General features: G+C 33.5%; 1 protein-coding gene across 2 annotated transcripts in view; it reads right to left on the reverse strand.

Moving 5' to 3' along the window:
- TOP2B (DNA topoisomerase II beta) overlaps positions 1-14,974 on the reverse strand; it is a 57,262-nt gene that overhangs the window by 25,842 nt on the left and 16,446 nt on the right. For both annotated transcript variants that reach the window (XM_072950619.1, XM_072950603.1), the window contains exons 5-13: positions 11,370-11,515; positions 10,389-10,486; positions 9,468-9,680; positions 5,289-5,462; positions 3,734-3,835; positions 3,478-3,615; positions 1,626-1,764; positions 1,141-1,298; positions 859-984 (exon numbers count right to left, since the gene is read on the reverse strand). In XM_072950619.1, coding sequence (XP_072806720.1) covers positions 859-984; positions 1,141-1,298; positions 1,626-1,764; positions 3,478-3,615; positions 3,734-3,835; positions 5,289-5,462; positions 9,468-9,680; positions 10,389-10,486; positions 11,370-11,515 — 1,294 coding nt within the window. The remainder of the gene's footprint in view (positions 1-858; positions 985-1,140; positions 1,299-1,625; positions 1,765-3,477; positions 3,616-3,733; positions 3,836-5,288; positions 5,463-9,467; positions 9,681-10,388; positions 10,487-11,369; positions 11,516-14,974) is intronic.

The raw sequence follows: 14,974 nt of genomic DNA on the forward strand, positions 1-14,974 counted from the left end.
GGCAAAATTCCATTCAAATTTTAGAACTGTGTTTTATAAAACATTACATGTAATTCTTTGGATGATCACAGTAAAAATTTTTTTCTTAAAATTCAAATAAAGAATATAGCTAAGTGACAGTCTGAATTTTTCTGTCATTGTATAATATACTACACCATTATGTTTTTTATACTTTAACCGAGATTTCACGAAAAAAATGATTTAAAGGCGGAACTACGTGAAACGTTATAATGCCACTTAATTGGGCAATGGAAGAAGAAATCCATGGAATATGGGTATTCACAAGTCTTCTCTTAACATAAAAACTGACAAATTTCTGCTTAAAACCATTTGGCAGCTTCTCAGTTTCTCTACCAATGCTTTCAATTAGAATACACAAGAGACAAGTAGTTGGATGCATATGAAACTCGTCCTTTTCAATTATTTAGTTCTTTCCTAATAACTGCCATTTTACAATTCAAGTCCTCCTAGTTTTCTGTGCATCCCAAATTATGCCATCATATACGAATATTAACCATTATCCTATTGATTAACCTCTCTTACTTGTAAGTTTCATCATTTCCTTCCTCCTTATAGGAAGACTTAACCCCATAATACTACAGTGTGTGTTCTACTCTTCCCATATTTATGACATTTAAAAACACTGTTAAAGTAACTAATCAAAAAGACGGTTACCATAAATTAGATCATGTAAAACATGCTTCACACACACAGTGCCATTAAACAACGCTCCTCCCCCTCCCCAGGTGTACAATCACTTTCACTTGTAGTATCTTGACACAAATCTCATGAAACAAATAGCAAAAGGACATTCTGAAAAAGATATGAGTTTTAACATGTGGCAACTTTTAAACCAACCTGATCAGTCATAATCATTATCTTTCCATAGCGTAGAGTTTTCAGAGATTCTGCATCATCATAACTTTTCTTGTACTGTAGACCAACTATTTTGATAATATTGTTTATTTCTGCATTTTCCATGATCTATGTAAAAATGAAAAGAATTGGAGTATTTTCAAGTGTCTAAATACATAAACGGTGAGTAGGAATTTACATATAAAAATTCAACAACTCTAGTAAAGTATTAAAATGTCATATATACATATGGGCATATATGTACACATATATACAGATACATACCTGTTTATGAGAAGCTTCCCGTACGTTAAGAATTTTCCCCCTGAGGGGAAAGACTCCGTATCTGTCTCTCCCAATCACACCTAATCCAGACACAGCCAACGATTTGGCAGAGTCTCCTTCTGTTAGTATCAGTGTACACTCAAGGGAATGCTTGCCACCTGAGAAATTTAAAATGACATATGTGCCAAGTTTCTCAATTTTACCAATGAAAAAAATTAAGCCAGAAAAATGAATAATCACAATGATAATGAAAGACTGTAGGAGCCATCTTCCATTATGCTCAGTATAATTTAAATACTAAGTATATTTTATTGAATTCCTATTCCCTGAAAATTAGTAATATGTGGTGCATGTGGCAATTTTAGTGAAGTAAAATTATACTCTGAACATAAAATCCTACACTCTATATGCAGAAAATCTAAATAGTCTGTAACTGAATAAATGAAAACTTAAATCAAAATCTAAAAAAATAATCTCAATCTTACCAGCATCATTAGCATCATCCAGTTTGGGAATACCTTTGATTTTACTGTACTTTACTGAGGAACACTTCTTGTTCAGCTGTGTCTGAGCCTTAAATTTCACCCAGTTCAGGATACTCTCTACAATGCCACAGTTAGAGGCCTAAAAAATCAAGGAGTAATGATACACAATCAAGCCAGAAGTTCATATACTTACCTAAAATTAATGTAATACTTGGAATCTGTGCAGTTATAAGGTCAGACAATGGTGGTGATGATGATAATAATAATGATACATGCTGGTAAATATTATTCTAACTACAGAAAAACTAACTCAGGCAGCTATTCACAAAGACCTATTATACTGAAATATAAACACATGAAGTAAGGGCAAGTTTACCACACATGAAAAAAATTCTATTATAATAAACTCCTTAAGAAACATACATAACTTTTATTACAAGTTAATTTTGTTAAAATTAACACAGTTAAAGCTGATTCACCCATGAATTTGCCACCTGGGAAATTCCAGACGCTGACATTTCTGATCTCCTTCAATACAAAAATATAAATCTTGGATTCACTTTGACCAAAAAATATTAACATGCAAGGGACATTAGGATAAATTCAAGAACTTATAAATAGTCCTTATTTTTTAAAAGTTTGGTGATGAGGATTTCAACATTACAGATATATATATATATATATGTCATTCTGCAGTGAACCAACGTATGACAAGATGTCAAGCCAAAAGGAAAAAAAAGTAAAGAAATCTCCAAGTTGGAGTTATTTTTCATTATTCTGGGTAGTTTGACTTCAGGTGCACAAAATAGTTTTCCGGAATGTTTGAGATATTAAAAAAGAGGTGAACTATGTTGCCAAATCTAAACTTCCTCTGGAAAAATGATAAAGTATAAAATCCTAAATCAAATCACTTCATAATAAAAACAACTGTTATGAGGGCAGAAATTTGGGAAATCATTAACATAGGGTCATTTGTATTCAAAATTCATTATTAGACCCAGAAGTACTATTTCTATAAGCTTTCAGCTAAAACCTAAAAAACAACTTTTGTTTTTGTTTATGAAACTGTACCTTTGGAATTCCAATACTGGAATTTGATAAATATGTTATCTCTATTGCAATGACATGATACTCCTCCAACAAATTACAAACTTCCGCAGTGGAGGGGCTTTAATTTGTTCACCTTTACATTTCCAGTGCAAACATATTTAAAGGCACTAATTTAGATATGATTACTTAATATATATTTGATGGCACTGGTGAACAAGAGAACAGAGGCAAGTCTTGCTTATACACAGGAGCTTATGAGGAATTATTAGCATTAACAAGGCCCAGTTTTAAACCTAAAATTTATTATTTATTTATACTCTCATCTTGTTTCAGAAAGGTTAAAGATAGCCTAAATAAATATGTATAAAATGAAATTTAAAAATATGTAGAATATGGTAAATTTTAAGTTATGCACGTTATCACAATTTTTTAAAAATTATATAAAGGTAAAAATCAGTAGATGAATTTGAAATGAGTAGAAAAGATGAAATCAAGGGTCTTACAAGGAACTGTACATTTATCAGAGGTAAATCTGGTTTATAGTGTCCAGCGCAAAGCTAAAAACACAATTCGTTACATGATTCCCTACTTCAATGCTTGGCAAAATAATCAATTGTTTCATGAAACAGCAACTACCCTTTGAATTTTTCAGAATCAAGCATATTAGTTTCTAGTATAAGAATGCCTGTACCCATAGTTACTATAAGAAAGAAACTAATCACAAACAGACTAAATAAATCAAGAAAACTAGTTAATCAACTTTCAATAAAAAACACACTAAAATAATACAGATTTTACTCACTGCTTTAAAAAACTTCTCTGACAACTGGCATTTGGACCCAAAACTTTTGGGTTGCAGAGTCATGTTTTCCTTAGTCTGAGAATCAAAAGTTGGATTTTCGATAAGGCAATTAATAAAAACCCATATATGGTTTTTTACCTGTTGAAAACACACCAAAAAAAGGTTAATGTCAGAACTTTGTTTAGTATTTAATATTTCAACAGATATTGATATTAATTAGTAATTCAACAGAATATATAATAAAAGCATCACCTACTTGAAATGGTTTCACTGATACACCAGCCTTGTTCTTTTTCTTAACTACTTCAATCAGTTTACCGACAACTTGGTCTACTACATAATCCACATGCCGTCCACCCTAAAGAGGGAAAAAAAAAATAAAATACAAAATCTTCTATAGTTAGGGTAGCAAAATACTTACATACTCATTTTTTTCCTAAAATGAGCATTTAATCTTCACAATAACCTTGTGAAGTCAGTATTATTAATTTATTAGCCCTATTTTCCAGAAAAATAATACGAGTCTCAGAATGGCAGAGTTGAGATTTTAAAAATCAAGTCCTTTTGGTCACAGAGCCAATTAGCAACTTCATGTTACTCCATACAAAGTGAAAACAATCAAAGAAAAAGAGACATGGAAGTCAAAATGAATACTGGCCTGGTGGTAGTAATGACACTCATAATATTTACACTTAGGGAGGACTGTGGCAGCCATGGATGGTTGTCCATCTAATATCCATTCTCCCCTTTTACCTTACTAACAACCCCAAATTTGTTTGTTTTTAACTGGCAACATGCCCAATTACAAATAACCAATCTAGACTCTCTCACAGCTAGCGATAGCCACTTGACCCAGTTTCAGTCAGAGATGTCAGCAGAGGGCTATTGGAGGGGGCTTCCAGGAAAACTACTGTGTTCCTGATAAAAGGGGAGAGATTAGTTGGCATATGCATTTTCCCAACCTCATTCTTTCTCCCTAGAACCTGGGAGGGTGCAGCAGGCATCTTAAAGACATGCAAATGAAAGCCACATGCTAAGGGTGGCAGAAAAGAAAGCCAGGAAAGGCATAGGTCCCTGAGAACATAGGGGAGTCACAGCACCAAACTAAGACTGCCTCCCAAGGGTCCCCAGTCATAGATAAAAAAGAAAATCTTTACATATTTACAAACCACTGTATGTTAGGTTTCCATAACATAAAACAAAATGTAATCATATCTGATAACAGGATTTCTGTTGACTAGAGAAAGTGATGCCAGATTATAAAAAAATAGCAAACATTGTAAAAAATCAGTTGAAACTTAAATAAGAGTGACAAAGTAACAAATCACTGCTTTAGATTATTCTAAAATACACACTTGTATTGCTTGATACTTTATTATGGTCAATGGATAAATGCTTATAAATGAGAAGAATTTCATTTGATTTTAAAATTCAAAAGCCTACAGAAAAGGGTTCAAACTCTTTAGAATGGCAGATAACAAATTGCACAAACTGATCCCAAAACAGACTTCTCTCCTATTATTTGTTCTTTTTAAACTCAAAACACAGAATAAGGAATTTGTTATTCTAAATTTCATAAAATATAAACATATTCAATTATAAATACTAATCATATAAATTTACTTCTCAGTAGGTGTTTAAATTGTAAGACAGCTATTTCATAGAAAATAAGCTTTTATTTTCATAAGTCACTTTTGATTTCACAAAAGTAGATTTGCAGGTTTTCTGTTGTCACTGTTGTTTATTGTTTGCTGTTTTTAATCCAGTATTGTTCTACCACTGACTTGGAAACAAAGAATTAGCACACTTACTTTTGTTGTTGCAATACTATTTACAAAGCTGATTTGCTGGAATCCTTTTTCACTCAATGTGAGACAAACATCCCATCTTTCATTTGCAAGTTCATGAATAACTTTCAGGGCCACTCCAGTTTCATCCAGTTTGTCTTTAACATAAAGATCTACATAACTGCGAAAGCCATTTACCTAATAATTGGGAAAGCATAAAGAAAAACAAAGAATTCATCTTCTATTGGCACCTGAACTGGGGTGAATGCCATCAGGTACTCTCATACTTTCACTTCCCTTCATTCACAACAGCTCTCAATCCCAACCTTCATGTCTTTCCCTTATTCTACTCCTTGATTTCTGTCCTCTAAAAAGGAATTCATTTCCATATGTACTTGAAAAAGAAAAGGTACAAAGGGACAACTGGACAGGTAAATTATAAAATCTTTCAAAAGTTTAAGTTTTTTAAATGACAAAGTAGACTTAAACAGCTTGACTTCAGATATGTAAGGACCCAAAAAAAAAGCATCTGCCCTTACAAGAAAACAGCTGATCAGACAACAAATTTTTATGAACCATCAAAAAATAGAGATCACTGGACAGCTAGCCAACTTAAATCTGAAGAGAGACAGGTGTCTGTAGGGAGACACAGAACCTAAGTGAGACAGGAAGGGGGCAGAGCACAGCCCTTCAAGGAATGATACAGCAATTAACATCAAAATGGTGGAGAATTCAACCCCCAGGAGGCCCTGAGGCTCAAGATGGTGGGAGATTTGACTTCTAGCAGAACTTGAGCTTCATTACACACCCATTGTAATATATTAGCATGATAAATAACATGCCCACAGGTGCCATGACAGTCCCAAGCTAGCCACAAAAGGTCAGAAAGTGGGAAATGGCCAACTTCCTGGGAATCCCAGCCCCTTCCCCAGGCTAGTTAGACTGGTCCTTCCACTTATTAGCATATGAAGCCACTGAGCCCATAAAAACTGGCAACAGGGTGCCTTGCGGCTGCTGCCCTCTCTCTCCCTCTTCGGAGATGGCCCACCCTCGGTCTATATGGAGTGTGTACCTACTTTTACTCTAATCTGAACACCCAACCCCCACACCTCATGGCCTTTCTCTTGCCTTTTGATGTATCTCTCTAAATAAATCTACCTTTACTCAACTGTGGCTCGCTCTTGAATTCTTTCCTGCGCAAAGCCAAGGACCCACACTTGGCAGGGAACATCCCAGGGGCTCAACTGAAGCCTGGGACACGGCCCTCCTTACGCCCCACATCCATTTTTCCTGCATCATAAGCATTCTGCTTAACTGGAGCAGAAGCTGCTTAGCATCATATAAGCCCATATGAACATTAAACCAGAAATTTTGGCAAATTACTATTATAGACAAGTGTGGACTAGTGAGAGTATGTGAACTACATGAGGGCTGTAGTCAAAAGGGTTCCTATTCTTTTGCAGGTATTTCCTCCAGGAATCCCAGCAGGTTTTCACAGAGAAGACAGAAAAGAAATCTAGACAAAGTATCCTCTGTGGTGCCAGCTGAAGGAGGACAGCAGCCCTAGGAATTCCACCCAGACTCAGCTCCCTTATCAACAACAAAGCTTAATTTACAAGGGGAAGGACACTACTGGAAAGCAATGGTGAGCTATCACTATAGCTAGGATAAAGTAATTCTGCCCATCCCCACTTCTTCCCACTCCCATCTCATTTAAGTTTAAATTTTAAAAAGGCTCATTCTGTGGAGCAGGAAGCCTGAAGAATACTGAGTGAGAACACTGGTTACCTGCTGCAACTAGGGGAAAAAGAATAGAGGACACAGGAAAAATCTCTACCTCTAATGTTGGGGTAGACACTCTTGTGAAGGCCAAACCCCTGAGACACAGGCCCACTGCGCACTCCAAAGTCTGAGATCTAATCAGACATGAGAGTGTCCCACACCTACAATTACACTCCAGGCCTCCAAAGTAACAGTGGTTTTCAGCTGGAAGAGCCACAAGAGACAGACCCCCCTTGAGGGGCAGCTCAAATGGAAGAGCCAAAGCAAAGAGAAATGACAAAAACAAAAAAGAATTTTAAGTATCTGGTGCCCACTGCAACAACAAACCTCAACACTAGTAACTACAGAAACAACAGACTGCAACACAACCCATTTCTTGCACAGATTAACATACATCCTCATACTAAAGCCTATTTACTCCGCAACTACTACCTCATACAACATAGCTGATTTTCAACAAAATCTTACAAGGCATGCCAAAAGGCAAGAAAGAAGTCTGAAAAGACAAAGCAATCATCAGAATCAGACTTAGATCGGTCACAGATGTTTTAACTACCAGATAGGGCATTTAAAATAACTATGACTAATATGTTAAAGGCTCTAACGGGAAAGGCAGACAACACGCAACTTCAGCAGAAATGGAAGCTGTAAGAGCAAATCAAATGGAACTGCTAGACATCAAACACAGTAGAAGACATGAAGAATGCCTTTGGCAGCCCCAGCAGTAGACTTGACAAAGTAGAGGAAGAAAAATCAATGAATTTGAAAATACAACAATAGAAATTAAACAAACTAAAACACGAAGGAAACAGAGTGAATAAGGCAGAGCAAAACATCCAAGAGCTTGGGACCCTGTAACATATGCATAATTAGAATACCAGAAGGAAAAGAAAGACCAGCACGTAAGAAACATCTGAAGAAATAATAACCAAAAATTTTCCAAAATTAGTGACAAACACCAAACAACAGATCCAAAAAGCTCAGAAAACACCAGAGTAAGTGCAAAAAACAAAAAACACCACCAACAAACCAACAAGCAAAAAAGCCCACATGTACACCTAAGTGTATGAGACTCAAAAAACCAAAGAGAATTAGGAAATCTTCAAGATAGCCAGAGGAAAAAGAAAATCTTATGAACAGAGAAAGAAGAATATGAACTACAGCAGAAAACCACGCAAGCAAGACAACAGTGAATTTTTAAAGTACTGGGGAAAAAATCCTGTCAACCCATAATTCTACATCCTATAAAATTTTATCTCCTCTGAAAGTGAAGGAAAAAAAGGACTCTCTCAGACAAATATTAACTGAGGGAATTTATTGCCAGCAGACCTACCCTACAGAAAATAAATGTTAAAAGAATATCTCCAGGTAGAAGAAATATGATTAAGATCAGAAACTTAGATCTACATCAAGAAATTAAGAGCATTAGAAATGGAATAAATTAAGGTAAAATATAATTACTGTATCTTTTAAATTACCTACTTTTTTTTTATTGAAGTATAGTCAATTACAATGTGCCAGTTTCTGGTGTACTGCATAATGTCCCAGTCATGCATATACATACATATATTCATTTCCATATTCTTTTTCGTTAAAAGTTATTACAAGATATTGAATATAGTTCCCTGTGCTATACAGAAGAATTTGGTTTTTTATCTATTTTTATATATAGTGGTTAATATTTGCAAATCTCAAACTCCCAAATCCATCCCTTCCCATCCACTTCCCCCAGTAACCATAAGATTGTTTACAACGTCTTGTGAATCTGTTTTTGTTTTGTAAATGAGTTCATTGGTGTCCTGTTTTTTCTTTTCTTTTTTTTAGATTCCACGTATTATATTTTTAATCGCTCTAAAAGGTAACTGACTGCTTAAAGCATTAACAACAACGTCACTAATTGTGAAACATTTCTGCCACCATTTTTTCAAATATTTCTTCCATCTCATTCTTTCTTCTTCTGTTGTTTATAGCATAGTAAAAGTGAAATGTTTGATGACAATGACACAAGAGATGGGGATATGCTGTTACAGAGTCTTTTTGCTACACATTAAGTGATAAATTATTTGACAGTGGACTCACATCATTTACAAATGTATATTATAGACCCTAGGGTAACCACTAAAGAAGTTTTAAAAACAAGTATAATAATAAGTAAATAGAGGAAATAAAGTAGAACCATAAAATGCTCAATTAAAACCAGAGAGGGCAGAATAAGAGGAAATAAGAAACAAAGGACAAATAAAATGAATAAAAAACCAACAGCAAGATGGTAAATTGAATGCAAATATATCAATAATCACTTTAAATGTGAATCATCCAAACAATCAGTTAAAAAAGATTAACAGGTCAGAATTATAAAGTAAGATCTAACTATAAATTGTCTACAAATTAACAAAGCATCAACTGTTGTAGGACACTTACAGGCAGTTTCTTTCCATTAAACATAACCTTGACTCCTTTGCATGAACCAGCCAAATCATAAGCTCTTCTGGTCATGAGAGCCACAATATCCTTGTCAAGTTTTTCCATCTTAAATTTGGCCAGATCTGGTTGGAATGTTATGCATGTGTAATCTTCACCATCAAAATGTTTAATTTTGGCTTCAGAAGTCTTCATCATATTATTCAGCCATGTCTTTAAAAGAAAAAAATATTCAAATATTCCTATAATGCTTCTGTATTTGATAATACATAAAGACTCAGCTAATAAAATACATTCATTTACCACAATTATACTTTCCAGCTTTACAACCAAACAAATCCTTGAAACTGATATTAGAAATGAAAAAAAATTTAAATACACCCTCGTGTTGAAAATAAGCAAAACAATACAACTTCATACACTGCTGTTAAATATATTTCAAATACTTCAACATGACCATATATAGGATTTTACAAAAATTAAAAGGTATGATGCTTTTCCTGACAAAATTATTTTCGCCTATGGAAAACTTCAAACTTTTCAAAAGCCTACAAAAGAAAAATATGATAAAATTTTGAAATATAAATTTGACAAATCAGTCAGTGAGGAATTTTTCAAACATGCTAAGTGGATGCCTCTTTATAAGTCTATGAGGTTCAGGACATTTACCCTATTGCTTAAACAGGTTAAAGGAAAAGTCTGTTAAATCAAGCATTTTGTTTTAAAGGAATGGGAGAAAGATAGGTTTAAATAAAATCCCCCAGGCATTCTGAAGTCTTTTTACTCTGATGACTTGTTTAATGCCTTAAAAAAAAAAAAGCTATTTGGGTATCACTGCAATTTATCTAAGGTTCTATTATCTTGGCAAAGCAACAAACATGATTATTTTTTTAAAAAGACTTAGACACATTTCTATCATACCTGCTTAAAACTATGTTTGTATTCTTTGCAAGCAGTTTCTACTGTAAACTTTGTACTGAAAATATTACAAAGTTTTGCACCGTAACCATTGCGACCACCTGTAAGAACAATTAAATGTGAAAGGTTTAATGAAAATTATTTTAAAGGAACTTTGTTACTTTACCTACCATAGGGCAGGTCTGTTGCAAAACAGTTTTCACTTATTGCATTATCTTAATCATCAACTGACTATTTCAAAGTATATTTAGATTCTTCATTTAAAGAAAAATACAATTAAGATTTAGCACATATAGAAATATAATTAAAAATACATTTTTTAGATTCATTATCTTCATCACAACTTCAAAAAATTAAGCTTTGTATCTCCTATAATCCAGTAAGTCTATGTGAGTATGAAATCTGAGCTTTCTATCAAAGTCACTTCTCTATCACAAAATTTTATTCTATATAACTTCCTAGAGCCTCAATTTGTGGGAAAAAAATTATCAACTTACTCTGGGAATGTCAATAAGTAGAAAAATATCGGGTTTTGGTCAAAGCACTTTCAATTCTATTTATACAGCCTAGATTTTTAATCTTGACCCTCTTAAAGAAAGCAGTTTAAAAGTAACTTAATTGATACCAAAAGACATGGTGCCTATGTGAAAACAAATTCATGTATACAGGAATCATAGACATCTTACTTTCATCAGTACTCTAACTGAAAACTCAAACTGTTAGCCAGGTTAGAGTTCTAAGAGTTCTAGCATAAGTCAATGTACTATGAGAGTTAAGCTTTTAAAATGTCTCTAACAGAGTATAAGCAAGGCAATACTCATAACTGACAGTTTTTTATGGATATTAATTCTGAAAACAATTTTCTCACAACAAAACTACACAGGTTTCATTTTCTGTAATATTTTATATAGAAATAGTAAGAGATTTTATGTTAAGAGAGCAATATTTTTCAATAAAAATTCTGATCAGCCACTTAGACTTTACCTGTTACTTTTTTCTCATCATCATCATAGTTACTGGATGTTAAAAGCTGTCCAAAAATTAATGCAGGAACATAAACTTTCTCTACTTTGTGTTCTACAACTGGAATGCCTTTCCCATTATTCCAAATGCTTATAATGTTAGATTCACTGTAAATAAACGAGCAGAGTTTAGAGCTTAAAATAGTTTGAAGATGTATCAAGTAATTCCCATCAAAAGTAAAGTAATCGAGAGTAAGTGATTATAAGCAAAATGCCGGCATTTACCAATTGGAAGATACTCACTCATCACCAATAAAGTACTTTGCTGAGGACACACATTTCTATCCCTGAGTCATAACTCAGATTAGGATCACTAAGATCTGCAAGCAATACTGCAAAATTTCTCAGGAAAAGAAACTCTTCTAAATAGAAAAAGCAGTGAGGCATTTATAATAAGTTGGCTATTGATCCCATTTTCTTTTCATACATATTAGCCATGACGCTCCTGCTCCATCCTGCCAGTCAAGCACCTGTGAACCACAAGCTCTGCAGGGTGGAAGGTCACGGCCATTTTCGTTTCCTATCTGACTGCTGAGCAGTACAGACAGAAAAGGAAAAACAGCCTGAAATGTATTCCATTCTCCGCCTAAATGTTAGAAGATTGTTTCTATTGTGGCAATCATTGTTCTAAACTAACTTTTAATGGTTTATGTAAGTATTACATATTTTAGGTCTTTTAATCACAAAACCATCCATTTTAGCCCTCCATGGAATGGAGTTGATGTTCCTGTAGTTGATACAGGCAGTGGTCCTGATGGAAAATTTTGCCTACCCTATTGTTTTACATAGCATATACCATTCATGATGCCTTTACCCACTAAAGAGCCAAATATGCAAAGAAACACAGTTTCATAGCCTACACTGAGAACTGGCTCAAAATGCTACCATTTGCCAATCTGATTCACAATTATTCTTGGACACAGTGTTTCACTCACACATACATGGGCTTAATCTCTCTAGATATACTAGGAGCAGTTATTACAAGTAAAAAAAAAAAAGTCATAAAGGCCAAAACGAAAATGAAAGATCCAGAAGAAAATTAATTAATTAAATCAAAAAAGTTTTTTAAAAGAAACTAATAAGTATCTTTTAACACATCATTGTCTTTCCCCAAATCAGCAAACCAACTATTCTTTCCCTCACTCTACAACAGGTTCAACTCTCCAAATTGGAAAGGCTCAAATTTTGGTATCATTTTTATTCCTATCTCTTGATCATTCTCTAGAGTCATTTAGTCACGAAGACATTAGTTTCTCCTATTAGATTCATTTCATCAGTATCTGACCTCCCTTCATTCCAAATGCCAGTATATGAGCCTAGATTAGTATCACCTTAAATACTGATCACTGCAACAGAGATAGCCAAAGAGCTAGTCACTCCTCTCAAATATATTCTGCATTACAATGGACTTAACCACATCTTTCATAACACTATTTCTTGCTCCAGTACATAGCAGTTGCTCCATGTTTTCTATAAAATGAAGTTTAACAGTCTTCTACTGCATGTTCAAGGCCTGTTATCCACATCCCTACTTGTAGTCAAATTTAACTGCCACTATTCTGCAACATGCATCCTATTCTTCTTCAGGTCAGTTTTATTACTTGTCCATGTTCATTCCCAACTCCTCCATTTCTTCGTTTACTGGCCTTTCCCTTGCTTATAATGTTTTTCCTCTCTTTGTCTACCCAAATTTTACCTTAACTTCAAAGATCAGTGTATGACTTCAGTTCTCTCATAAGCCTTTTACCAATGTTTCCCAACCCTCCTTATACTAAGACTTGCAAAAAAAAAAAAAATCTAAATTATTTACTAGAGACCTCAGGATATAATTAGCTTATCTCACTTGTGGATAAATATTCTCTACAGAATACACAGCTAAATATTTATGTAACAGTTTGAAATTAGCTGTTGTACTTCGCCTTGTGCATCCTATCACCAGAGGTAAAAACAGTGGGTCTTAGAAACAAGGGCCATGTATTAGACTACTTTTTTAGACTTCCAAATAGCTAGCTTAGGCTTAAAATCTATAATTTATTAAGCACTTATTTTTTTTTTTACAGGAAACATCATGGAGCTTAAAACTAATAGGGAAGAACTCTGAAGGAAATAAAGAAAGACAATGAATGGAAAATTACAGATCTTAAACATCTTAGAAAGACACAAAAATCAATATATTCATGAAAAAACTCTTAAAAAATTTTTATCCTATTTAGCACATGTGGTACTATAATCAAAATAAGGTATTTTGTAAATTCATTATCATCACAGTACCAAAAAAGAAAAAGTCTTAATATCGCCTACATTCTATACGCCTTTATCAGTATGAAACTGAAACTTTCTATTCAAGGTCACCTCTATTACAAAATTTCAATCTTTCACTTCCTAGATCTGGTACTTATTTCTGTAATCTCTAAACAATGATTCAGAATTCTAAACCTTTTTTTTTTTTGGCTCTAACAATAATTTTCAGAGAAATATTAAGAAAAAGAATGATGTGTTGAATAAACTACAAATAAAGTTTCAAAATAATTAAAGCTAAAAAGAAACCTGGAAAACAATCTAAATATCCAACATTCATCAACTGGAAAGAGGTTAAATAAATTATGACATATTGACATAATAAAATACCTAGGTACAGTTAAAAAGAACTAAGTAGATCTACACAAGTTAATAAGGAAGACTGTCCACAGTATGTCAAATAAAAATAGCAAGACACAAAATAGTATATAGAAGCCCATTTTTTTTAATGTATACCTATATGTATATATATTTCAGTACTAGTGTATATTATTTTTTTAAAGCTACAGCTTTAGAACTTTCAACCCAAGAATACTTAAACTAGAGGAATAGTTAGAACTCTGGTTGATGTGCTTTCAACATTTGTTTGTTTTTAATCAAACAGATGCCAGCAAATAAGTTGTTTCAATACTAACCGTTGTGGGTATTAAGCTCCCTTGTAAGAAGTTGCTTCAAATTCTCTAACTTTCTAGAACTGATGTCCAAATTCTGCATAGCATTGCTTGCTAGTCTATTCCTATGTCTTTTACAACCATGGCTGCTTACTTAAATTTTATCTCCACATCATAGTGTACTATTGAAAGAGAAAGAGTAAGAGCTAAGCTATGCTGTATATACTCCACACTTAACCCACTATCAAAATTTAACCTCTCTTTCAGACAAAAAGTTCACGTACACACATGCACAAAGAAAATTAAATCTGCAATACAAAAATGTTAAAAAGAACGAAACTCAAAGAATATAAAAAATGGACAGCAGAGAAAAATGGGTTAACAGCCTAGTAGTACTTTCCCCATCCAAATTCTGTTTTAAAATGACTTCTTAAGTTAGAAATCTAACTTAAGCAAAAATTACATCTCTGAAATAAAACTATCTTAATAAAAATAGCATTAATTCTGTATATATGTAGTAAAGGAAAAATATAAAGAATGACTTTATGGGAGAAAATTCACAAAGGACAAAATGTTGATAAAATTCAGAAATAAAATATAAATAAATAATGAAATATAAGGATCAGCAATGTCTCCCAAAATTTTTATCTACTGCCAA

Source organism: Vicugna pacos, chromosome 1, assembly GCF_048564905.1.
Source record: "Vicugna pacos chromosome 1, VicPac4, whole genome shotgun sequence".
In the NCBI taxonomy this organism is placed as follows: Eukaryota; Metazoa; Chordata; class Mammalia; order Artiodactyla; family Camelidae; genus Vicugna; species Vicugna pacos.